General features: G+C 41.1%; 1 protein-coding gene across 1 annotated transcript in view; it reads right to left on the reverse strand.

The window, feature by feature from the left end:
• Window positions 1-918: 918 nt before the first annotated feature.
• Window positions 919-26762, reverse strand: part of CALD1 (caldesmon 1) — a 94376-nt gene continuing 68532 nt past the window's right edge. Inside the window, exons 4-15 of the mRNA XM_086610608.1 lie at window positions 26063-26146; window positions 20793-20941; window positions 17212-17266; window positions 17011-17148; window positions 15441-15581; window positions 7495-7538; window positions 7326-7404; window positions 5929-6066; window positions 4847-4942; window positions 2199-2279; window positions 1916-1949; window positions 919-947 (exon numbers count right to left, since the gene is read on the reverse strand). Coding sequence (XP_086466734.1) covers window positions 919-947; window positions 1916-1949; window positions 2199-2279; window positions 4847-4942; window positions 5929-6066; window positions 7326-7404; window positions 7495-7538; window positions 15441-15581; window positions 17011-17148; window positions 17212-17266; window positions 20793-20941; window positions 26063-26146 — 1068 coding nt within the window. The remainder of the gene's footprint in view (window positions 948-1915; window positions 1950-2198; window positions 2280-4846; window positions 4943-5928; window positions 6067-7325; window positions 7405-7494; window positions 7539-15440; window positions 15582-17010; window positions 17149-17211; window positions 17267-20792; window positions 20942-26062; window positions 26147-26762) is intronic.

Genomic DNA, 26762 nt, shown 5'->3' on the forward strand with positions numbered 1-26762 from the left:
TTTTTAATTACCCATTACCGGGCAACTGACATTTAAAATTTTTTAATACTTATCTCACCATACCTCTAATGGCAATTATGAAATCTTACTATAGAAAAGTTGTGTGATTTTGTCTTTATTTTTTTAAGCTGTGATATTGGCTAATTATGTATGTTTATTACTAAATATAATACTCTAACACGTATTAAAGCATTCTACCATTAGTAGTGCCTTTAAGCTAAACTTTGTAAAGCTATGTGTGTATATATTCTAAATTGCATTCCATTACTAGTCACTAACAACAAAAAGAAATAACAGTACCGCTGTCAGCTAACATAACCACCCAAATTTAGGTATTAACTTAAACTAGAATGGAAAAGTTGATACTCAAAAAAAAGTATAAAACAAAAAAAAAAAAAAAACACGTTATTGATGCAGTATTTCTCATGACATGGGTAACTTACAGAAAATATTACATTGTCAACTAAAGATATTTCTTCCATGCCTTAAGTCTAAAGTGCAGAAAGAAAGACTTCTGTATTCCAAAAGTAATCGTTGTTTTTATAGGTTTACTGCACACCTTTCTTAAGCAACTTCACTTTACACATGCGTTTTGGGTTGACCTCTTATGCCAGCTGAAATCACTCTTCAGATACATAGTTATGACTATCAGTAGGAGAGTCTATATGTTTCACAGCATGGGTTTCTTTAGGAATAAAGGCTCTTGTGCAAAGGCAGTACTATTATGATGAATGTCTAGACTGATTATTAAATACAGTGCTAATATACATGGTTTTAACTGGGATAATGCAAAAAGACATTTTGGTAAATAAACATAAATATAAAAAGAACAATTTAGCACTTTTTCCTTTTTTTTTTTTTTTTTTTCTTTTCTGTTTGTTTTCCCCAACTGATTGGTCCAGCGTCTTTAGTGACCTTCTACGGTTCTTTCTCAAACTGTCTCAAACCTGCTGAGAGAGATAAAGATTACAGATGGCTCGAAATAACCTGAACGCACCTCTGAAGCAGAGGAGGCACGGCTCTAGATGAACACTGAGCGTGTAAGAAGGCAGGACACAAGCTGCACGCTGCTGTGCTCGCGTACTGGCATCACTCAGAGGTGGTCTCCAAGAGGATCTCACCTCTCTCTTGTCTCCGACAGCCCCGGGAAGCAGCTCAGGGAGAGCTTCCCACCCAGAAACACAGCAGGTGCTGCACCCAGCGCTCTCCTGCCTCACCTCTCCCCAGCCACATCTGGGCAGCTGCTGCGCTAAAGCCGGCTGTGCCGCAGCGCTCGGCACACGGGCTCGGAGTCCGCGGCAAGACGGAAAGCCTTTTTCTATATTTGATTATGTCTTTCTGAGTGAAGAGTTGAAGGATGTCATGAGGCAATGTAAAGCTATTAAACTGATCAGTGAACTTCCATTTTTCCCCACTGGCCCTTAGGCACGTATTTCCTTTCGTTGGTTTTATTTGGAGAGGTTCGGATCAAAATGAAAATTTAAGAAGCGCACAAAAGCTAGGAGGGGAATTTTGCTGATTTCTTTCTGTACAACTAGGCTGTGTTTCCCAAACTAGTATAGTTTCAAAATGACAGTAGTAAGACACTTTTTGCCTTGAGAAGACACCAATGCACAGCTCCAACCAAAAGCAGTGCTGCTGCTGAGCGCATCTGAAGTCCAGCCCAGTCTGGGTGTGCAGGAGCACGAGACTCACAACCAGCTAGAGGAATTATTTTTAAAAATCAACACTGTTGAATTTTCATCAGGCTTCACCATCATGTTTTGATGATATTGCAGTAGAGCTTTTGAAAGGCAAAAAAGTTTTTTTTGGTGTCAACTTTAACAGGTGTAGAATTTTAAAACTCAGACATGCCTACAGGAAAACGTAGCAAAGCTCCCATTTAATATGCAGGTTTATTATTAGAATTACTTACCATTAGTCTCTGATTTTTTCCCCATAGCTGATACCTGTTTGAAAAAGTAACAACCCATTATTAAAGTTGAATACAGGAAAACGCAGCTACTTATAACACGAAAAAAAAAAGTCAACTCCATGCAAAGGACAATTTTCCCCTCACAACACAGCTCTGCCAGATAGGAATATAAAAGTTACATGCTGCCCATGGCTTTCTGTGCCTCGTTTTCCTTTCTTTTACAGATAAGGAGGCAAGTTAGTAACAGAGATACTATGCTTTTAACAATGCACTGAAGTGTTACCTTAGAAGAAGCAGCTGGCTTTTCAACTGACTGCTTCTCCCAGAGATTACGTTTGCCGGATACATCTCCTGGTTTTAAATCCTGTATTTTAAAATTAACATCAGAGAACAGAAGCCAACATTAGTTCAGGTTTATTTTAATTTGCTAGAGAAAAAGTTAGAATGCAGCTTCCTCATAAGAAAAGTTGAGGAGCACACACCAGTGGTAAATATTACATTGTCTATCAGTTATGAACTTATTCAGAACGACACTTCACATAATCACTCCACACATATACGTGCTCTACAAAAAAATCCAATCCTCCTGCATCTATTTAGTGTTGCACAGATTGGCCATGACTTATTGCTTTCATCATAGGGAGCACAGTGAAAACTTACTGCACCACTGAGTTTTTAAGTAAGACAATTCCTACTTCTGGAAAAAAAAAAAAAATTTTTTTCAGAAATAGTATTTCCTTTAGGGAGGAATTCAAAAGTTGCTTGTCTAGGATATAATACATCAGAACCAAAATATTTCACTAAAAACTGTAGAAAGAGTAGAATAGGACTTCTAATACAACAGAAAAGAAGATCCTCCTCTGCATTCTTAAATACAGGCTTCAGGATTTAACACTGTAGTCCTTCATATGCATTTGAATTTCCATTGCATCCTTTAAAATCTTAATGTGGACCAACCACTAAAATGACAGAAAATCAGGTGAGGTAAAGTAATTTAAAAAATAATAATGCTCTCTGAAAAGGGATGTATATGGAGACTTTAAGCAAGACTCCATACAAATTTCAAGTTTCTCTTTGGGAAAAAAGGAGGGCAACAAAGAAGACACACGCTAGGCCAGTAACAATGCACGTGCTTAAGGACAGATGGATTCATATCTACCTCTGTGGTTGCCAAACAAAAGACTCTTGGAACAATTCAGGACACGACTACACTCCTTTTCAGAAAGTGTTCAAGTCCTGCACGTTTTCCAGAATCTTGTTCTTGCCATCCACAGATAGGTGGTTTTCTGCACATGAGAATTTCTAACTTGGGATAGAAAAATGTCCAGTGATGAACAGAAATGTCATTTCTGCAAGGGGTGTTTGCACCCAACGGAGATGCTCTAGAATATACTGTAACTTAGAACCAAAGAAGGCTGCTGATGGTGATGACTTTAAGTCTATTCTGTATTTCAAAAAGCGAGCTCACCAGTAACAAAGGATGGAAGAAGACAGTAAAATGGCAGTGAACCATCTGTGTGCCTGCTCTTGTCTGCAACACAGGACCACCAAACACAGAAAAGTCCTGCACCACCACAGGCAACGCTATCACAAAATCACTTCCAAATCCCTGGAATCATTTAGGATCTGTGATTTACATTCACCAGAAAGCTAATTGAGATCTTTGCTCCCTCTACTGCTAGCTGAATGTTGTTCCAAAACCCACAAGAATCTTGACAGTCAAAAGGTTCAAACGTTTCTTTACTTTGGTGGAATGTGACGAGGGTGGGAAGTTATTTGCTAACTAAGAAATTTTAGGTTTCCCTTTGATTTATCCTGGTAAAAAAAAAAAGTAAAGATCACACATTACAGATGTATATCATTCTTCATAGTCAATCATAAACAGGTTTACCTGACCAACTTAGCAAACAGACCCCAAAGAAGAAGGATAGGAGGACAGCAGGATCCGTCAAGCAGAGGTAATTGAAAGAAGAAAGAACAATCTATTGAGGAAGAGGGAAACGAAGACATAGATAGAAACAGTCAGCTGAGGGGAAAACAAGAGGTTAGTTTTGCATTATCCAAAAGTTGCAACTTAAAAGAAAGAGGGGAAAATTTGGAGGCGGATTCTGTGCCGGTTTTCAGCAGTTGTGATTCAATAGAGCGACCACCCTGACTTCTTTTGGTTTTATATTCATTTCCATAAGTGCACTACCTCCACGTGGCTACCAGTAAACACCAACGTTAGAGACAACGCTGCAAATTTCAAGTTCCTCTTTGTGACAAATAGAAGCGTGAATTGAGAAGGCGTATGTCGGGCTGCATCTTTTATAAAGGGCAAGTGGACCGGCAGAAAAACGTTACACAAGTTTACAGGAAGAAAACAGTTTTTTAATAAAGTCCCAAAGGTGGATCATTAACACCATGTGTGATGCTCTGCCATTCTCCAATACAGACACCTACAGCTCCAGTTCCTCATGCCTACCTCTCCCCACTCCTCAATTACCTGTTTCTGCTCTTTCCCACATCCACGCTGCTGCTTCCCACGCACCCAGCTTATTACTTGGACAGCACTTTCTGCTTTGATTCTTGCTGAAGTAAGAGGCAGGCTAAGGGGCGTTCATTAGAAATGACATTTAGGTCCTTAATGGATTAAAGTATTTCGATTTTATTTAAAAAAAATACTTGGAAGATTTTTACAAGACAGGGCCAAAGCACAAGTGTTTCATCCAAGGTCTGGTAATTTCTAAATTAATCGTAGGTCTTCCACGGGCGATAAATTAATGTCCTTCTCTACCACAGAAGCTCTTCTCTGAACACTGTCTTTTTAGAGCACTTCTAAGCTTTAAGGTTCCTCCAAAGACCATCAGCTGGCTGAGTAAGTACCTTCACCACCTCTGTCCCAGGAGAGAACCCACCTACTGAAGAGACAGTTGTTGCAGATTTACTTACAGAAGGTTTTGGAGCAGGTGATTTGTTGCTCTCTGGGGTTTTGGTTAACCACTCACTGATACGACTGGAGACACCAACTTTCAGCCCAGCAGTTTCCTGCAAAATAATACAATCTAGTCAGAAGACTTTGAGAATAGCTTTTGCTATGTTTTTCATGGTTTAGATTTAAAAATGAAGCCAAGCCTCTGTTTAATATAGAGATCTTCACTGAGACTATGGCTAGCTAAGATTCATCCTGTGTGCTCTGAAGATACTGTTCCTACAAACTACATAGTACTACTACCTTCTAGTTTTCTATAATAATAAGTATGGGCTGACATAATCCCACTTTTAAATTTCCACTTTAATGCTAATCCCAGAAAAAATTTTAGACAGAAACCTGCTGTGTCTGTCATAGCCCCAACGTCTAAGGAGAAAAAAAATCTTTAGCCTAAAAGGAGACACCAGTCTAAGTCTAGATTTTTGTTTTGTTAAACGAGATATTTTTTAAAAACCCACAAAATAAAGGAGTTAAGTGGCCTAAAATTTAAAACATTAAAATAAATCTTTAAAAGGTTAGAACAAATTACTGAAATTTCATGGCTGTTTGTAAAAACCTCCTTCCATCTACAGCTGAGTTTTCCAGCTAGGATGAATACTCGTCAGCTCACATCAATTTATAGAAAGGAAGTGTTGCCTTAAGGCTTACATAGAGAAGGCAAAAGTCTCACAAATGCTTCTATGCATGATCTATAAAACATCATCGTTATCTTGCCTATTTAATCCTCCTCTGCCCCCTAAAAGAATCTTTCCCAACACAAAGAATTTCTTTGCACTCTGCTTGAACTACCCAGATATATTTGTCTAATATATCTGACGTGCCTCTGGAATGTCTCATAACTTAGCTCAGTATGTCACTAAATTCTTCTGTTATACTCAGTATTGCAGTCACACCATTTTGTGCGTTTCTGAGGACCTCAGGATCCTTTGGGATATTCTTCACCAGTGATGTCAAGAGGAGCAGCCAGGCTTACTCACAGGAACATGAACGGCAAGGTCATAACATAATTCTTTATAATCACTATATAAAATTAAACACATACCTTATTTGGTGTTCCTGTCCCAGAGGGTGATGAAAAAACATTCCCTTTCTCCCACATGCTCTTGATATTACGGACGCCCTCAGCTGGAACAGGAAGATCCGAGGCTGCTGGCTTAGCTGGTCTTGCAGCCTTTGTGCCCTGCAGAAGAATTGAGGTCAGTTGGCATTTGGCATTGAGGTCAGTTGGCATTTGGCATTAAGAGCCAGAGTTGCAGGGTGGTTTGGCTCTGGGGGAGTGCTGGGGAACGCAGTAAGCTGCAAGTGGTTCTAGTGGTGGTCATGCAAAGACAGCGAGGAGTGCCCAGCTCAAAAGATGCCGCTCAGACTCCCTCCCTTTTGATTTGCAGTTGCACCCTTGACACGACAGGCTAGAAAAACTGCAGTCACTTAGATTTTGGCATTTGTTACATTTCTAAACTCTCCAGCGCTCAAAGGTTTCCTAACAGAAAGGTTAAACAGATGGCAGTCACGGAAAAAAGCCTTTGTTAACAGGTCTTTAATAAAGTTTCCTTTAGGTTAAAGGATAATAAATCCTAACCAATTAATATCTTAATGGAATATCGTGCTTAGACTCTATATGTGAACAAGGGGAGAAAAAATATCAGCAGGTAATGAAGAAGTGCTAGACCTTAATCACAGCTATCACGATAACATCTCTTTCTATACTATTCTCTTCCCATGACACTCACCAACCCCGTCCAGTTGGCCTGCTATATTAGCCAGTAGCTTTCACATTGCAAGTACTCAATGATTTATAACAACAGCTAAAAAAAACACCCAAAACAAAACAAAAACCAAACACATATTCTTCCTTAGACTATGAAAAGAAAAAGCCCTCAATTCTGCCTTCAAGGCACATTATTAGCCACTACTTGCCAAAATCCCCTGGGGTCAAATTCTGCATTGTATTTCAATTCCCTTTTTCCTTTGTCACTACTTAACTCCCTAGTTCACTGAAGTTCCTGCCTTTGCCAAGGAATTTCACTCTGAAGTGTCAGCCAGCAACACAAGCCCAGTTCCTCGCTCTCCTAAACAAGCTGCTAAGTCAGCTTTGCTCAGGATGACTATCAGCTCTCTGCCCATAGTAGTCTCATTAGCCAGGAAGAGGATGACTGTCGCTCAAGAGGTGCTGAGTCCTTCAAGAGCTACTCCAAGCTTACAAAGCAGACAGAGTAAATCGTAGAATGAAAGGGAAGACACGAACTTGAGGTTTTGTTTAGATATATGTATCTCTAGATGTTGGTTACAGGTGTGCCTCAAGCGTTTTGTTGTTGAAGTCGCATTAAAAAAGGGTTTGTGACCAAAAATCCCTGCAATTCTTGAACAGTAAAACGTGGGCGGATGAAAGTCCCAAAAGCCATGAGTAACTAGAGCCATCGTGACGTGGAATTAACTTACCTCAATTGCACTGGTGTATTGCTCAAGTCTACTGTCAATCTTTGAGACAACTGCTGTCGTGTGGGTGGGTTTCATACCACTGCAGGAAGTAGAAAAAAAAGAGAAAAATAGTGATTCCCTCCAATTAAATGCTGCTGTTTTGACTGAACCTACAGTTTTATTGCTTTACCTCTTCTGAGCGGATTTGTTCAAAAATTCTGCTCGCTCCTCTATCTAGAAAAGAGAAAAACAAGAACTGTAAGTTTAAAGCTAATAAGAAGGCAGTCTGCACAAGGCCAGGCTAAAATGTCATTTTAAATGTCAAAAGGTCAATCTGAAGGAGACACATTCCAACAGAAATCACCAGACACACACAGAGGTTTTATAGTTAGGAGCCTATTATGCTATAGATCCATAAGGGTGGACATATTTTCTGCATTAATGTTTGCATCCTGCGTATTTCTTTAGTGCCTCATTTGTAATAAGAGAATAAACCATCAATACAGAAAGAAGAAAAGGGAAGAAGTTTATCTAATGAAAGGAGTTGATATTCACAAAGCCTATGTCAAATTTCCTCATATCTCCCACATGAGAGCAAGCATGTGTCTCTTGAGACAGACAGCAAATTTGATGAAGTTTTTTCTGAGTTGAAACATCAGCCTAGGCCATGTTTGGAGCTCAGCCACGTACCCTATCTCAGGTATGTTTTTGCAAGACACTGACAATTTAATTTGAGCTCCAAGAAAACAATCAGACTGTACTCTGCTCATCTTCAGCAGGGTCACTGCTGAGTCAATATCCACCAGCTGTTATTATACAAACTGGTATCTTACATTTCATCATTATTTTCTACTCTGTGTGGAGGAAAATATCGTAATGTTTCCAAGGAAAAAAGCATCATGAAGGTTTCTTAAGACTTATGCTCAATAATTTGAAAACAAAAGACTCCATCCCTGAATAAAGTTTTAAAACATTTCGTGATGGGGGGGGAAGGGGAGGTCTTTGCGTTCTAGGTCAAGAAATACTTTAATCACCTTCCTCACATCTCTTCCACATTGCATTGTTCCACTTCTTGTCCCAGGCTCTACAGTTTCAGTTAAGAGTAAAATATACATGAGCAGCTCCAGGGAAGAGAAATGACTATTAATCAGCCTGGCTGGATTCCTGGGGATTCCCCGGATTCAGTACGGGTTGTCCATTTTCAAGTTTCTTTAACAGTGACCCGCTGTGGCATTCCTGCCTTTAAAACAAGGCAATGACAGCCATCCCTTTACATGGTTCTCCTCGGTGCCCTTAGCATCCAGGCTGTACCGGAATACTAAATCCCGCAGGAATCCCATCAAAGGGCATGCATGTTTTACTTCCCAAGTCCATACAAAGCAAAAACTCAGGCAGTTCACTTCAGTGCAGAATTTGCCAAAGCAGCTCACTGGAGGAACTCCAGCCAGCATCAGTCCAGCTCTCTAAAAAACATATATACCATTTACAGAGTAATTTACGTTAACAGTTTTAGTTGCCAATACGTGCTCTACACACAATCCTGAGCGTGGAAAGATGGGCTTTGCTCCGATGTGGACCAACTGTTTCAACGCGGTCTTGACACCAGGCGGCAGCAAGAGACCAGGCAGGAGCTGAATCATAGACTCGTCTGGTTGGAAGAGACCTTCAAGATCATCGAGTCCAACCATTCACCCTGCACTGTCAGGGTCCCTAAACCATGTTGCTCAACACCAAATCCACACGGTTTTTAAACACCTCCAGGGATGGGGACTCCACCACCTCCCTGGGCAGCCTGTTCCAGTACTTCACAGCCCTCTCTGTAAAGAAATTTTTCCTGATATCTAACCTAAATTTCCCCTGGCATAACTTGAGGCCATTCCCTCTCGTCCTGTCATTCATAACATGGGAGAAGAGACCGACCCCCATCTCCCTACAACTTCCTTTCAGGTAATTGTAGAGAGCAATAAGGTCCCCCCCTGAGCCTCCTCTTCTCCAGACTAAACAGTCCCAGCTCCCTCAGCTGCTCCTCATAGGACAAGTTCTCTAAACCCTTCACTAGTTTTGTTGCTCTTCTAAGAAAGAAGAGCCACCCAAAGCCGTTCCACTCTGCACCCACGGCCCTCCCACTGCCCGTAACGGTTCTCAGTTCAGTCACACCCAGAAGACACACAGTCGGCATCGCCATAAAGCGAGCAAGTAAATTATTTGATTAAAATTGTCTAAACAGATCTCCGATAGGAACTTAAAACATGTCGCTTCTCTTCAACTATGGTCCGGGAGGAAAATCCCGCTGAGCCGATTTCTGGGTCACGACCAGCAACGCATCAAAATGATGAGTTATACCAACACGAGACGCGGGTTTTTCCCATGCTCTGCATGAACCTGTAATTCCTCAACTGCATCGGTGACACCCTGGCTGGCAGCCAGGATGAACAACGTGGTCTATCTCAAAGAACCAGGACTCCAGGTAACCGCCTAATAATTCTTTTACAGCATCTTCTACTTCAGACGAACTGAGATTCCACTTGAAATCTTACAAAAGCAACAGATCTTAAAAGATAAGATCAGTAGCCTCTTTACAGTCTTCCTGTGCTCAGGAAGGAGAGGTGTTTCTACACAGCAGGAAAACCTGGCAGCAGTAGTTACTGGTGTAAGAGGGGGACAGGTTTGGGGGAAGACAGACACCTATGCTTGGGGCTGTAGTAAAAAGACATGGGGTCATTCTTTACCTGCTGGAAACAGCGGTTCTCAGAGCACCTGCTGTGGTATCAGGAATAAATCAAGGATTGTTCAGAACAGGAGAGTGAGGAAGCAAACCAGAAAATAAGTTAGAAAAGCAGAGTTAGGAAGCGACCCTCAGAGCTGAACATGCTCCTTCTCCCAAGGAAGCATGTGCCTTGTGCGGATGGATAACACGTTTTTGCACATTTGTATGAGAATTTGTTCTAGAGCATCTTCCTCCAAACACAGTATGTATAGAGGAGAAGCATACGTTGAATACACTTGGAGCAAACACACCTGTACACACATGTGTATTCAACATATAGGTCAAATGCCTTTAGACTGCACAGCAGCACCTAAAGGTCATTTATCCACTGCACACCACACAAACTCCATGCAAAGAATTTAAAATGTTTGGCACATACAGTAAACAGGATTACAAAATAGATCTGTAAGAGAAACAGGCAAAGCAAGGTGGTTAGCACAAAATGCAAGATATTTCCTCAGGAAATAAGAATAATCTTTTTGCTGCGCTCTTTTTAGCAAGGTCTTGTTAAATAGCTTGGACTATGTTTTGCCACCATGGAATACTTTCCAAGGCCTCTGACACAGAAAACACAAGTACTCCAAAAAGTCAACCTGTCAGCCTCTGAATAAATTATGACTGGAGAGAAAAAACACAGGATCTTCGGCTGCATTTGTCCCACTTAACCTCAGTTGCTTGAAAGTTGAGCGTTTAGTCAAAATTACTCATTTTGATTCCCTCTGTAGTCAGTGGAGAGGCAGAGGAGCTCACCTCGCCCTAGGAAAGGTGGGATTGCCTGTCCAATTGCTTGCATTCTCCAAGAACAGAAACAGAATGGAAGAGGAATGAGTTGACAACACAATTTGAGGAAATGACTTGGGAAACATAAACTGTCTAGATATTCCCAGAAAAACTTGTTCCATACAAAGATATTAAATGATTCTTAGGAATTGTAAACTGTGTATTAGATATTATGCGACAGTGTCATAAACTGATATATAGAAAAAGTCTTATCAAAAAACGGGTCAAGGAGGAAGGGTAATAAGAAATGCATGCAAAAACCAGAAATCCCTGTACTATAATGTTGCCTCATATCCAACAGGTGGAAGAACCTAGTGGAAATCCATTTGGCGTGGTAGTCCCTGGGAGTAAAGTGGCTTCTCCTTTTCCTCCCCGAGTGCCTCACACTGCCTTTTGCTTCATTAAGCACACTGAGGCTTTTCCCTGCTGTCAGCAGCATCTGTGCAGAGCACACCAGTTTACACCAGTTTACCTGCCAGACTAGAGTGCTGCCATCAGCATCAAGGATGGGGGAAAAACAAACGCCACGAACTGTTTTTACTGCTCTATCTTCCCTATGCTGCAAGAGTAGCTCATCTAGGAAGAACTGATGGTGTGGAGTCTAATTCTTTCCAGTCACTGCTCCAGCTGTCAGGTACTGAGAGCAATAATGAGACAGGACAAGACAGGTCCTTAAAGAAAGAAAAAAATAAATCTCATTTTCTGCAAAGACAGGAGATACCCCAGGCTCCCCGCCTCCTGCCATTGCTTCCTCCCCTCAATGCTTAACAGCTTTTGCATTTCTATAGTGGTGGTGATCACCCTCAAGAGGCGATTTAGCATTGAAATATCCTGTTCTCTCCTGATTAACTTAGAGAATGGTTACACAAAAAGTCGGTAACACTCCTTCCCAAAGAAAACATGAGGAATGAACACGTCTGAAAAGGAAAATGAACAAAGATTATGCAGGAAATCTCATTCTTCTACTGCAGCACCATTTTGTTTGAACTAAACTAGGGAAAGGATGAGCTAGAGAGGGATGGGAGAGAAGCAGAGGTTGTTCCAGTCTTTGTCCATATAAAAAAACCAGACACTAAAAACAAACAAACAAACAAGAGGGCAGAGACTGAACAGAGGTTTGGTACTGCTGCTACTGCCCACAGGGACTCCACCAGCCCTGAGACATCCAAGCTGCTTCTGTCCCTGAGCTAGTGATGAATTTAGCCTGTATTTACTTTGCATGCTGCCTCTTCACTGTCCCCTCGGAAAGGACCAGCACTGGTGCTGTCGGTGGGAGGACTCCATGCTGCAGTAGTAGTTTTGCTGAAGTAGTGTCTCAGGTTTCAGGGAAATACTGTATTTAACAGTTAAAACAACTGGAGTAGTCTACACAGTGTGTAGAGGCTAGACTAGATAATCACAGCAGTTCTTTCTAAATATAAGCAGGTATGTATATTATAATTGTGTTTCTATACATACATTTATATATGTGCATCCATGAGCCACATGATACATGGAGACGAGTTGCACACCTTGGTCTCTCGGTTCTGAGTCTGCATGTCATGCTAGTCCATGCCCTGCCTGATGGATAAATGCCGTGTCCATAAGATGGTAATATGCCACACTCCTTTTCAGTTTCTGTTCCCTCTTTCCTTTGTTCTTGTAGTTCACTTGATCAACAGCATACCCTACTTTCCTCATCTAAGTCACTCCCAGAAACCTCTTTTTTTATCCTAAATACTTATCATATCAGGAAGGACAAGGAAAGAGAAAAAGATGCTTTGCCAGATTGTGATCTTGGAGAAGTCAGAATGTGCACATGTATCATGTAGTATTTTGATACTGAGCCTCCATTTTTTCGTTATTAATTCTGACCACCCACCCACAAATGTGCATTTAGGGTTCTCACATGACTCATGACACATCTAACCAGATGATACACTAATCAAGGGAGAAAATATATGCCAGATGCTTTACAAGTCAAAAGATAACTTGGGCAGTGTACAACAGGCAATAAGATGTGTACCAACCAGGTTAGACCAGCCTGAGAAGTCTGTCCAAATGAAGGGTAACAAAATACACTGTCTTATAAAAACTGGAGTTTAACATAAAATCTGACATCACGTTACTAAAATGAGATTATTCTCTCCTCAGCTATTGACCACAGAAGGCCAAGAAACAGTTCAGAGTGTGAAGTTCAACAGCATTACATATCTAGTCTGGCCACCCACCAACACCAGCCTGGAATATGTACAGTACCACCAATTTCTCAGAGAGAGAAACAGAGAAAAATTTGTGTACAGAGTTGCATATATCCATTTTTGTAACAAACAGCTTCTACCTAACAAGCCATAAAAAACAGCAGCAATTATCATTAAAAAAAAAAAAAAAGACCTTGGATGCTTAATGACCTCAGGAAAATTCCAGCTTTCCTCTAAAAATACACTTAGTAGAATAGTGTAGCATCAGTCCAGAAGTTCTCTGAAAGCTATTAACCTTCTGCCAAATCCAGTGGTTTTTCCCGCTCTCCCTAAAATTATGATCTATATCTTTCTGTTATGAGTTTTCAAGTATAATTTTCTCTCTTCTGAGTCATCTGTGAATTAATGCTCCAAATGTATGTCATTAAAGGCATCTCAATAAACAGAAAGAAGAAAAAGACGCCCTCCCAGAAGGGCTGGGAGGAAGCTGTTGTCATGGTTTAACCCAGCAGCAACTAAACACCATGCAGCTGCTCGCTCACCCTCCTCCACCCCAGGGGAATGGGGAAGAGACTCAAAGGGCAAAAGGGAAGGAAACTCATGGGTTGAAATAAGAAAAATTAATAATTGGAATAAAATAAAAATAGAAGTAATAATGCTGATACTAATAACAATATGATTATACCTAAAAATAATAACATACACAAACAAGTGACGTACTTGTGAGTGTAATTGCTCACCCCTTGCTGACCAATGCCCAACCTATCTCAGCTAGCGATCCCGATAACAGAGAAGTTCCAAAACCCCAATCCTGGAAAAGCAAGAGCCCCAAAGAAAGATCCAAAGACAGACAGAGGGATCAAACTTCCCAGTCAACCCTCATCTATATACTGGGTATGGCGCTGCATGGTATGAAATAATTCCTTTGGCCAATTTGGACCTCAATCCTAAATCTAAACTCAAATCTTAAGCTAGGAGTTGTGGGTCCGTTGCTCCAGCTATTCTCCCTCCCAGCCTCTTGTGGATCTATTCACTGGCAAAACACGGGAAGCTGAAAAGTCCTTGACGTCTTAGCAACAACTATAAACATCAGTGTGTTATTAACATTCTTCTCATACTAAATCCAAAACACTGCACTATTCTACCTACAAAAAAGAAAACTCTGTCCCAGGCAAAACCAGGACAGCTGTACATTTATAGTGTCTGTTATTGACATGGACTTTTCCAACCGAAATGGCAAGACCAGGTTTATCTAATAGGAGCAAGTCGTGAAGCTTGGCAATGTTTGTTTACAGCTGTATGAATTCTGCCCTCGTATTTCAGGTTCACATGTGTCCGAGAAGACAAAGGCGAGCCCAGTCAAAAGCATTTGGACACTGTGTTTGCTAGAACTGGACCCAAAACAGTACAGGGCTGAAGCTCCAGATCGGTTCAAAGTGTAGCCCTCTGCAAGCAAAAACGTAATTTTGCCCCAATGCAGTTTGTCACTCAACAAATACAGTTTTTAAACCCATGGAGATCCACTTCACGGTCCAATGAGCTCCAATCTGATAACCTCCTGCCTGGTTCTTTTCTCTCCCAGTGCCCACTAAGAGGCCTTTTTTGACAAATACTTTGGACCCTTAAATGACTAAGACACAAAATGAGAAAAGGAAAAGATAGTTGAAAATGATTAAGAGATCTGTAGCTTGAGTTTGAGCTGAGAAAGCAACTGGACTGAACACCAAAACAAAGTTCCCAATAATTTCCATGGGGCCAGGACTCCTCTTCCATGCTGAAAGGCCTTTTAATTGATTTATCTGTCTTCCAGTATAATACAGGCCACAGAAGACCAGTTAGAAATTCCTGCAGCAGCAGAATGGGGTTTTTCCCCTGTTATGTAAGAAAAATGAAATCCAGCCCAGTACTTCTAGATGTTATTTTTAGGGGGATTAGACATAAGCTAGAACTCCTACATGGGGCAGTTTCAACTAATGATGATTAGGCTGAATATGCTTAAAAACAAAGTAATCTGGCAAGAAAGAAAGTAATTGTGGATGTGGAAGGAGAGAGAGAACATTTGTGATCTTTATCTACTCCAGTTCACAGAGCACTCCTGTAATAAATGAACACTGAAAATCAACACAGCTCTAAGTTTCCAAAAGAATTGTCTCTTGAAAGTGAAGGTCCTTCTTGGACATTTTTCATCAACAAGAACAGGTAACTCCCTTTCAGAAAGGATCTCTCATTTTCAAACATCACAATGAATGAAATCTGTCAGCTAAAGGTTTCAGGCTAAGGTCTGTTCCACAGCATTGTCCCAGGTCTGATTTCAAGTATTTCCACACTGCTTTGGTGTTTGGCTGTTGCTTTGGACTGCAACCCCCATTCCTTTTTATGTGCTATACAGATGCTAGTGGGGAGGTTTACCTTGAGAGATGAACCTTTAGGACTGAAACACTTAAATGGCTTCTTGTCATCAGATACACCATCTTCTGGCATCTTTTGACGTTTCTCAGCAGCTTCAGCCCTTCTCCTTTCAATTTCTTCCTTCATCCTCCTCTTTTCCTCCTTGAAAAAATATGAATGGTCACTTATTCTTTCAGAAACTACATTGCCATTACAGGGCTTTGCAGTCCTGCAAACATTTACCAAATTTTCTAAGAACAGATTTTTATGCCAGTCAAAAAAATTTAGTGACCTATATGAAATCTGGTAATGTATTGCTGCTAATCCATCATAGTGCTAAGGAAGCAGGGAAGACAGCTAGTCTGTGCTGCTTTAGTGTCTCCTCACAGTGAGGTCATGAGATTTATTGCCATATAGTGCTACGTAAAAAGACAAAAAAGCATACTTATAAAAATAACCAAATTCAGTTTCTCTGTATCCTCACGTATCATCTTTGTACTATTCTCTGTCAATCTACCCTGGCATTTGTTGTGCCAAGGTTATTATTTCACAAAAAAAAACCATTAGGTGCCCAAAAAAGTGAAGATTAAATGCTTCCAGTTTTCCCTCCAAAGAAATCACATGAGTTTTTACTTCACAAGCTCCAAGTCAAACCAGAAGCCCTCAAAGCACAACCATTGTGAGTTCTGGTCAGCAGGGTCTGACCAGCAAGGTATTGTGTGATCTCAGCATCTCTTGAGTTCTACTATAAAGAGCTTGGTATATCCAAGCATTCAGCAGCCAAACACTATGATTATTCATCTACCATTTGTTTTCCAAACAACTAAGTCTCCTAAATGATGCACAAGAGATTTGGACATCCTATTTATAGAGTCCCTTGGCAGAGGAAGTACAAGCAAACAGATGTACTTGGGTACTGAGGATTTAAATAGACAAGAATATCTTCCTAATGAGATCTACCCCGTCGTAACTATATATAACATTAGCATTCCATCTGCAGCAGACAAATTTTGACATGTGCTATGTAATTCAATTTGTGTAATGTCAAAAAGACACCCTGAATAAATAAAGAACTCTGTGGCTATAACACTGCCCCCAACATTTTGCACCTCCAAGAAGATAAATTCGCAACTATCGCAGATGAAATCCTGATTCATGAAGGTATTTATTAGAGCCCTGTCCTTCCCGGGGCTAGAACGGTAACATTTCTTTCTACCCTGGATGACTGCATGTTTTACCTGAGGACCTCACTGGAGCACCTATGTGACATGGTCACCTCGTGTCAAACACGGCAGGTTGGATGAGGCTTTGGGCAAACATAGGCCAGGTTGGATGAGGCTTTGGGCAACCTGGCGTAGTGGAGGATTTCCCTGCCCATGGCAGGGGGGTTGGAACTAGATGATCTTTGAGGCCCTTCCAACCCAAACCATTCTATGATTCTATGATTCTATGGCATACTTGCAGTTAAATCTGAAGACACTAAATCAGGCACTGCTGTGAAGAGTTATCAACTAATGCAACGCCAGTGGAAGTAGCATAGCAACAACAAGGGAATGAAAACGGCGTCCAGTACTTCGTGTTTTTCTCTTACCTCCTCTCTGGCTTTTCTCTCAGCCTCTTCCTGCTTCTTCTTCTGCTCCTCTTCCTCCAGGATTTTCCGGCGCTCCTCCCGCCTTTTCTTCAGTTCATCCAGCTCTGCCGCTGCCTCCTGCTGCTTCTCCTTCAGCTTCTCCAGCTCCTCGTTCTCACCTCGGCGGCGGCGCTGATCTTCTAGCCGTTTTCCAGCCTCGACCTGAGACCCTGGCTTCGCTTCCTCGGCGTTTGCGATCCCTTTCAAATTGGAGCGGCTGGGAAAGAAATGAAAGGGAAGGTGAAGCGCCGCAGGTTTTGCATTCCTGGCCAGAGCCACCCGCTGCTCACCAGCAACATGAGTGCCTGGCACTCAAAAATATCGCCTTATAAGACCTTTTGCTCCTTGCAGACTACAACAGGACCAAAACATTTTCATCAGGAGCCAGTAGGCTGGGATACAAGGAGCACCTCTCCCATCTGCTGCCAGTGAGGAAGAAGTCTCTCCTGTTCATGTGCACCACCTTGCCTGACAACTGAGGCCACCTCCGTTTTTAAGAGAATTCAGTAACTGAACTTGAAATATTTAGTATCTCATGTAACTTCAGCAAGAGGTATCATATCTCATCAGCATCTCTATGATATACAGTAAACTGTGGGGGTTTCACACCTCTACTCTGCAGTTTGTGTACAGAGGAAACGCTTCAAAAAGCATATCATACTTCATACAGAACACAAAGCAATGGAAAGCCACGACTAATTCCTCTCTGTTGATTTTAAATGAGATAAATTTACATATAAAAAACTCAGCAAAAATATGATGCTATGTTCTGTGTAATAAAAGATGCACTAATCCTTTACTTTTAAAGGCAAGTATTTTTTATAAACCCTCTAGAAAACCACAAGCATCTTTGGGGACAGAACAAATTACTTGACTTGGGGAAAAGAGGAGACAAGAGAGGCGAGAGAATTTTACAGTTTCAACAGTGTTTTAAAAACCTACAAAGTTTCCTATCTCATCTATAACACCTATCGCTTTCATTCTGCCAAGCCTGTATGAACAGAAAGGTTCATCAGATCTTCTGCTGACATTTTCCAGGGAAAGTATGACTTTTTATTAAGGAACTGGAAATTATTTATTAATGACAACTTTCCACAGGAGAAAACGAGAAGTTTTCCAACCAGCTGTAATATATGAGACAGAAAGAGAGAATACAAAAAAAGAAAAAACCCTCCAAACCTAAGAATTTGCATGGGTGCAGTGCATACTTTCAGCAGAGGCAGATAGCATCGCCTAGTTAAACAATCACCACACCAGTGTTTAGACAAATGTCTGCTCCCTGAGTGCATTTAATATTACTGCTGACAAGGAGATAGGCACCTAAGAGGTATCATTGGGCTATTCATAATGGACAGAAAGGGAACATACTTAGAGATTATACTTTTTTTTTAAAAAAAAAAACTTTCTGCTCTGTTCTGTTGGCATTTAAAAAAGATGGATCTTAATGACTTCATTAATGCAACTAGAGTGTTGCAGAGTACAATCACAGAATTATAAAATGGTTTAGGTTGGAAGAGACCTTAAAGATCATCTCATTCCAACCTCCCCGCCATGGGCAGAGACACCTTCCACTAGATGAGGTTGCTCAAAGCCTAATATCACAAGACAGTACAAATCAAGCATTCCAATAATAATTGTTAGAGATGATCAAATTAGAGATGACAACATGAAGAACAAATATCATATGAATTTGCAATCCAACTGATAACAGCCAAAGGTAGATTCTAGTCTTCACATTTTTGTTTGGAGACCTCAGGGGACTATTTTGTCCTCCTTACAAAGAAGGACATTAAAAGTTTCTAGCTTATTTTATTCTCATGCAGCTTACAGGACTTCCCCTACTGGTTCTGCACAATCCAAAATAGCAAACGATAAACTGGCAGTAATTCTCCTTATTTTCCTCCACCTTCCAAACTCCTCTGTTTTTAACAGATTCTGGGAATCTCTATTCCCTACTATCGACGTTGGGAAATTAGTATTGAGATGCTGGGTGGAGGAAGGGCTTCGTAAGCACCTCTCTGGTGCTAAGAAATGAAGTTGGTTGCCAGCTTTCAGACAAGGAGGTGGTTTGTGGGAGCCAAAAATTGTCAGAAAAACGTGAAAAACCACATTACATCATATTTAGAACTTTTGCAGTCCTGTATGAGAATAGGGAGGAAGGCAGGTGGGAGGGAAGATGGGAAGGGAAAGCTGTAAAATGGGGTTTTATTCTATATTTCTCTTACTGACTGACACAGACAAACAGACAGATTAGATTTTTCTTTAGCCTCTACTATTCTATTTTATTCTCAATCCTCACCACTGAGATTTAGCCAAGTTACATTCTTCCTAACTAGTATCTGATATGTTCATGTAAAAACACGAAGAAAGGTAGTTCCAAACAAAGCCTAACAGTGTGGGGGCAGTTCGTTAGAAAATAGGCCAAGAGCCTAAATTCATACCTAACAACCCAATGAACACTAGAGCCTCTGCTGATGTTGCCAACCCAAGTCTTCTACTTGGCTGATAAAAGGCTATTAAACAGGCTTCTTCCCATATTTGCGAAACAGTAGAAGAAAAAAGAAGTGGAAACTCGTATCTACATGTTGCCACTAAAGCCTGTCTCCCACAGGAAGCAAAGCAAATGAAAACACAACAAAAATATTTTTGGAAAACCATTCTCATGTTATTGATGATGTGACCCAAGTCATGAAGCAGGACAGTTCTAAGCAAGGCCGATTTCCTGCTATTCCATCGCCATCTCTGTCTGTCTTTTGGCCTTAGGTCAGAGTGTCTCCAGAGACTTTTGAACTGCATTTTATTTTGAGAAAGTTTAGTTTTCCCGGAAGAATCACGAGGGAAATGCTGAGATACAACAGCAAATCCCATCTGCCACGCACACACAGATTTCTCAAAGCGCCTGGAGAGCTTAACCTTTTCTTTGACTGTGTCAATGTAAAAGAGGAAGAAGTGCAGAAGCAAAAAAAAATTAGATTTCTAACCCATTCATTCCTGATCTTCTGCTAAAAGGAAGAACTTCTGCTCTGCTTGATGTATCCCCTCCTTTTAGCAGGCAGAATCCTTTTTTAATAAACTTTTCACTAGAAATTTGTTACCTTGATTGAGTTTCCCAATACAGCCATAAGGCCAATATTTTCTTGAAAAGAAAAATAAAAATCAAACTGTGATACAGCTTATAAAAAGACAAAAAATAAAACATTTTAGCTAGGGGAGGTTTTCATCTAACTGAAAAATCACTTTTACAGAGAAGTCATTAATTTCAAGGTTTGCCTTGAAATCTAGGGAGAAGCTCTTTCAAGAGTTACCAACAGTGCTCCATACTGATACGGAGAGTCTGATTAAAAGCAGGTGGGTAACTGCAAATAGGTTGAGCTCAGACTTAAAAAATTAGAGAATGCAAAAATCTGGGCTGTTGTCATCATTGGCCTCTGTGTAGATGTTAGAAATAAATGTCCTTCAAGGAACAAAAGCCCCAGCAGAGCAAAAATAAGGCACGTGTCTCTAGTGAGGGAGCAAGGCTATTTACATCTGCTTTCTTTACTTCACTTTATTACTACAACACCGTGGAGGCAGTTTGTTAGAAAACAGGCTAAGAGGCTTAGTTCATACCTACAACCCAACAAACGTTAGAGCCTCTGCTGATGTTGCCAATCCAAGTTTTCCACTCAGCTGCTACAAGGCTAGCAAGCAGAGACCCAGAGATGGGTCTAACACAAGCAAGCCCAGGGCTCGCTTCAACTTACCCAAAAACATTCTCAGTAGGTTTAAGTTTTGAGGGAGTGAGTTCACGTTCTCCATTCTGTGCCTTTTGTTCAGGAATGCCCTTCTTACGATCCCAGATACTTTTCATTTCATCTTTGGGTGCTTTTTCTTTATCCTTGTCATCTTTTACCTGCTCAGGAGATAACGTAAATCACAGAACAAAAACAAGAAACACACACACAAAAGAAAAGAAGTCACAATGAGGCACTCTAAATAACAGCTGAAGAACACAGATTTCTTGATATTAATGATTAACTTGATATTAATGATTAGCAATTGTCTTCAAAATCTTTACGTGCTTTATGGCAGAAGTAGTCTGTAAAGCTCTAAACTGTGACCAACCACTCTGCTGTCCTGATCTGAACTCAAGGTGAACACATTTTGAATAAAATTGTCAGTCTTCTGCAAAAGTTTGTTGCAGCCATAGGACTTTGCTACCACATTGCTTCATTCTGCAACTGCACCCCACCGAGGCACCCCAACCCTCTCCCCTTCCGCTGCAGCATTGTTCACCTATTGCCTGTTAAGATTCTGGGTTGCAAACTCTTTGGAACTAGGCTTGTTGATACGTTCTTGGTACAAGGTTTAGGGCATTGGAGCAATAAAAATGACACACAGCCTTCACCAATTGTCAAGTTTGCTCGACAAAGTTCACGGTCTTTCCAGTGTCATAGCAGATGGATATTTCAGTGTTGCAAGAATAATGGCCTAAAAACAAAATTATCTTTGGATCGGAATAAAACTTATTCTGACAAAAAGCACAATCCTACTGGGGCTAGTCGTGGATAGTGTTATCAGACACGAATGAATATTTGATCCTATGAAGAAGCAAATGATCTCTCCAGAAACACTAGAGCGAAAAATTCCCTCTTTCCTTACAAAGCCTTTTCCTGTAATTATTAATAGTAATCAAGTATATTTTGTGCATGGATTTCACTCTCCAGTATTCCTTCAGAGTTATGAGCTTGAAGTATTTATTGATATCACAGATGGCCTGATCCCAGCATGCTGAGTCGTTGCTCGATGCTGATAAGAGGAGGAGCATATAGGCTGATTTAAGTTCTTTATCCTCAGGTAGAATTATTCCCACTCAGTTAGTTAGACTACCAGCATAAACTTTAAACAGCAGCAGATGAAACATTTACCTCCAAATTATTACTATTTTTTTCCAGCTCTACCATGTCGGAGGAAGATTCTAGCTGGCAAACAAGAAATACCCTCTGTGAAAAATTCATATGAAGACATAAAAAAAATAAAAATACTTTTGTCCCTTGGAAGTCCATTGTCATCTCTTTTGCTAACTAAAAAGAAAAAGAACTTCCACAAGAGTCTTGTCTGCAACACAACTGGCTTTTAGGGCGCTCCAAGCTGCACCTTGAAATAAAAAACTAATATGCACACCCAAACCAAATAAAATTTCTATGCTTCCTCATCAAAGAAGAGCTTCTGACGATGTAATGTCTTTACCAATAAAGGATGAGTTCAGAGTCTTCAAAGTCAAGATCCTCCCTAAGGCATTGTATTAAGCTGCTGAGTGAAGTCCCAAAGTCAGCCTCTGATTTTACCTGAGACCAGTTTGCTCGCTCTCAGAAACCGACACGACTCACCACGCCAAGGTGGCACACGCTGCAGGTGAGTACCAACCGGGTGGTGAAACCACTCGGGCAAAGTTGCCGCCGGTGAGGGATGTTGGACACAACCCACAGAAGCATTCGCTCTGCCCTGACAGCAGACTTTCCTGACCCTCTCCTGCCAACGGGCTTTAGCCACGACCTGGCAGAAGCTCCCGGACGGACAAGAGGGGAGTTCAGTTTCCATGACCGTGCATTCTTTGGCCATGATGCTGTAACTGCTAGCAAACAAGGCTGTTATTATCGACAGCCTCAAGGAATGGTTTTCTGTTTTCTAGGAGTTGGGCTGAGACAACCAGGACTATTCATTGAGCCTAATGTAACATCTTTTGGGTGCTCCCAAATCTGGGTAAGATTGCAGCTAGTAATCACGTTTACAGGAGAAATCTCTGTTGCCTGTTAGCAGTCTCCTAACCCTTCAGTCCCAGCCAGGATGATAATGAAACCGGTGATGTGGATTGTTGCAAGATTTTGCGTGCCAGGATGTCTGTGTTGGGATTTTGAGAGCATAGGATTTCCTTTGCTGAGATTTTCATCAAGACCTTTCTAAGTCTCATTAGAAAACCAGTACTTCCATCTGCCTGATGTATTGAAGTCAGGCAATTGTATTGACCACTGGGGGGGGTCATATCTCTTAGATCTCTTAGATCTTAATTGAAATCATAGAATCATAGAATGGTTAGGGTTGGAAGGGACCTTAAAGATCATCTAGTTCCAACCCCCCTGCCACGGGCAGGGAAACCCTCCACTACACCAGGTTGCCCAAAGCCTCGTCCAACCTGGCCTTGAACACTGCCAGGGATGGGGCAGCCACAACTTCTCTGGGCAACCTGTTCCACTGCCCAAATCACTGAGAAAACTAATATTAAGACAATATAGTTTAAAAATTAACAGGTTAGGAAATAGCATTTCAGAAGCCAGTAGGATTTATGGTAATGCGTCTGCATTTGAGAGGACCATTAATATAGCTCGGGCTCTTTATTCAAAAGATGAGAAAACAAGATATTACAGAAACATTTCACAGCTTTTGGGCCCAATCTTTCTTCTACTAATTTTAACGCTAAACCAGAGACTGATTAGCACAGCAGCAGAAACCATTGTGTCTCATTCCAAAGGCAGGCAACAGAAAAAGTACTTTCCCTTGTCTCAGTGCTTCCCTAAATTACAGGCTAATTCATCTCCTGCTGAATTCAGTAAAAAGGACTGCACCGACTCCAGTTGGTATTACCTGAACTGAAAACAGTTCACATGCTCTCACAAATCTTAACTATCAAGTCAAGATAGAACACGACCAAAAGCATGTTTTGCTCATTTCCAGCCTTATTTATTTATATTTCAATCTTTTGCTGCTTCTTTCCTGTTAGGGTGTTACGCTAATATTTGAGAGTTAAGATCTTCAAATCTAGAGGTTAAGGCCATTTGGCAAATTTGATTCCTTATTTGGACTCAATTACTTGGTGACTTAAAAGCTGTGGGCATCTGGGTCTAGGGCTTCCATTTAGAGCTAACTACCATACCCAAACACCATGAGAAAAGCAACTGTTGCGGCACGTCTAGCCAAACTGGAAGCAGGAAATACCAGGAGTCTCACATCATGAGAAAGCTTGTTCTTAAACCAAAACTCGTCGGGCAATTCAGAAAAGGAGACAGATTTTGCTTGCTAATTTCATCAAAACCTGAACTTTAAGGGCCAGATTTTGGTCACATTAAGAAAGGACATGTGCTTGTGTTGCACAACTGCAAAAGAAAAATCTGATTACGCAGCCACACTGCATTCCTTCAGGATTTTATACATTATATACTGACATCCTCTTAAGTGCATATACGGTTCAGAAATAGGCATCATTGAATTTGTATGCCCTTGAAGGTGGGGCGGGAGGAGTGGAGATAGGAGTCTGATCTTGACTCAGTTTGGGGCCTGAGAGATCGTCATTTTCTCTTGACAAACCAAGAAACAGCAACTGAGATTTTCAAAACAGAAAAAAAACTTCGTATGCTCAGCTTCATACAATGCAAAAGATTTACCTTTCAGCAGATGGGTATTCAGCATCACACTAAAAGTGGGTCTCTCTTAAACGGTCTCAGCTTAAGCATCCAAAAATGGAAGCACTAAAATTGCAAGTCACTTTGGTAAGACTTAAACAATTTCCTGGAGTAATCTAGCCCTGTGGCTATGGTTTAAAAGTACGATGAGAGCTCCAGCGAGAGCTGACTGAGCTCCACATAAACATAAGCAGGATGATTGTGTCTCAAGTCTCCCCGCCAAATCAATAGGTATGGTCAGTTGGAGACTCCTTTTTATGTTTACTTGTAATATTCAAAGATTGTGTACAACAGTGAATACTACAAGCTGATTCTGTCTTATGAAGAGCTCTTAATATAATCCATCCCTTATTTGTAGTGCAGCTCTTTCCTCTGCTTTCGCAATCGGGTTACTTGAGAGTAGAGTGATTGTTTAGTTTTTCTAGTGCACTACTCTGAAGCGTCTCCATTAGGTCTCATTTAACTCTTCTCCTTTCTAGAGCAACTTAATCCAGTATTGCCAGTCCCTCTACCTGTTCATTAGGAACCTTTCTTCAAACCATCTTCATCACTTCATTTGCCTTTTCAATCTCACGTGTACCTCACTCAAAATATGATGCCTCCATTGATCAAGTCAGGCAACTGGACATAAAACCTCGCAACATGATTTGCCTTCATCACTCTCTGAGGGTGAGCTAAGCATCTACAGCATTTTTCAGACTAATCCAACACCTAAGGAACCTGGACCGGACCCTCTACAACTCTCAATGCTCCCAGACACTAAGTCTCTGTGCTGTGACTTCCTTTAAGCCACACAGACCTGGCTGAACCGAAATGAGTCCAAACCTCCAAGGCCCTGATCAGTCTCGACGTCTGACTGGAATCAGAGGGTATTTTGATACCCGCTGCACTGAACCAAAAGCACAGTCACCACACAACATTGAACATGGTTCCCTGTGTCCAGCTGTAAGCTGAAGAGTAAATGGTCCCCAAATCTTATCTACTTACCATACAGTAAAACACCATGGCACCAGCTCCTGTGTTTACAGTGGAAATGCAATGCAGTAAATTTTGTAGCTTTTTTTCTTTAAAAGAAAAGGAGAATTTTGGGTATGCACAGTTTATACCATGGGACAGTACAGCTTTGGGAAAATCATTAGTTAAGGCAGTCAGGTGATCAAATGGCCTAGATTATTATTATTATTATTGTAAGAGTAGGTCTCAGTCATAGGGAAAAAGTCCACAGTACAGTGGGAGGAAACCAGGGAAGGATGATTAGTTGATACAGTCCTAAAATATTCATCCCTAGGGTGCAAACCATCCTTGCATTATTGACCGAACTGAGTTTCCTGAAATATTTGTTCTGAGACAAGCAGGACTTGGTTCTAAAGCCCCACAAGAACAAAATACTTAAGCATTTACTTCATTTTAAGCACATAAGTAGCTTCATCCCTATTTATTTCATCAGGATTACCCACGTTCTTGAAGTGAAGCACATGCTTAAGTACTTTGCTGAACAAGCAACTTTCAGTTGTAGGTCCCTTATTTTCTTATCTCAAGTTTCCCTACAACATCTAAATCAATGGCTTACAAGTTACCTGATCTTTTTTGGAGGTAGGTCGGAGCTTCTCATCTGGTAACTTTTCCTTTTTAGCTTCCACTTTAACCTCTTTTTCTTCCCCCTTTGTTTTTGGGTTTTCAATAATTTTTTAATACGAAAGCATCGCATCTGTTTGCACTTTTGTTTCTCCACACCGTGTTCACATACCAATCCTGTGTGCAGCCACATCTCCGTCATAGGCAGCTGTGCCCACATCTCCGTGTGCAGTTGTGCTCCCTCCACCCTCTCCAAATATTCCCCTTCCCCCATCTGGGCCTTTCTCCCTTGCGTGGCATCATGCCCCCACGTCCCAGCAGTGAGCCCTCCCTTGTGATTGTGTTTAACACACACGTTACTCACACAGTTTACCAGGTGCTCACAATATTTTGTGCCAAGATGTGTCTGCCTCCGCCTCACGTGTTACTGCATTAGGCCAGTTTGTAGCAGCTGAGAAAAAAAGGCAGCAAAAAACCCGTGCAGAGGTCTGAACATGCAAGGTTGTCTTTGGATGATGGAGTGAGGTCAGGCACGCTGTGCACTGCATTACTGGTAAGCAGAAGTGAGGAGTTTTATTTTAAAAAAGAGAGAGCGCGCACACGAGTGTTAGTCATTTCAGTGCAGGAATAGATATGTGAGGAAATTCCAATTCAGTCTCTTTTTTTTTGTTCCTTGCATTACATTTCTCACAAACCACAGGT

Source organism: Tauraco erythrolophus, chromosome 4 (assembly GCF_009769465.1).
Source record: "Tauraco erythrolophus isolate bTauEry1 chromosome 4, bTauEry1.pri, whole genome shotgun sequence".
Classification (NCBI taxonomy): domain Eukaryota; kingdom Metazoa; phylum Chordata; class Aves; order Musophagiformes; family Musophagidae; genus Tauraco; species Tauraco erythrolophus.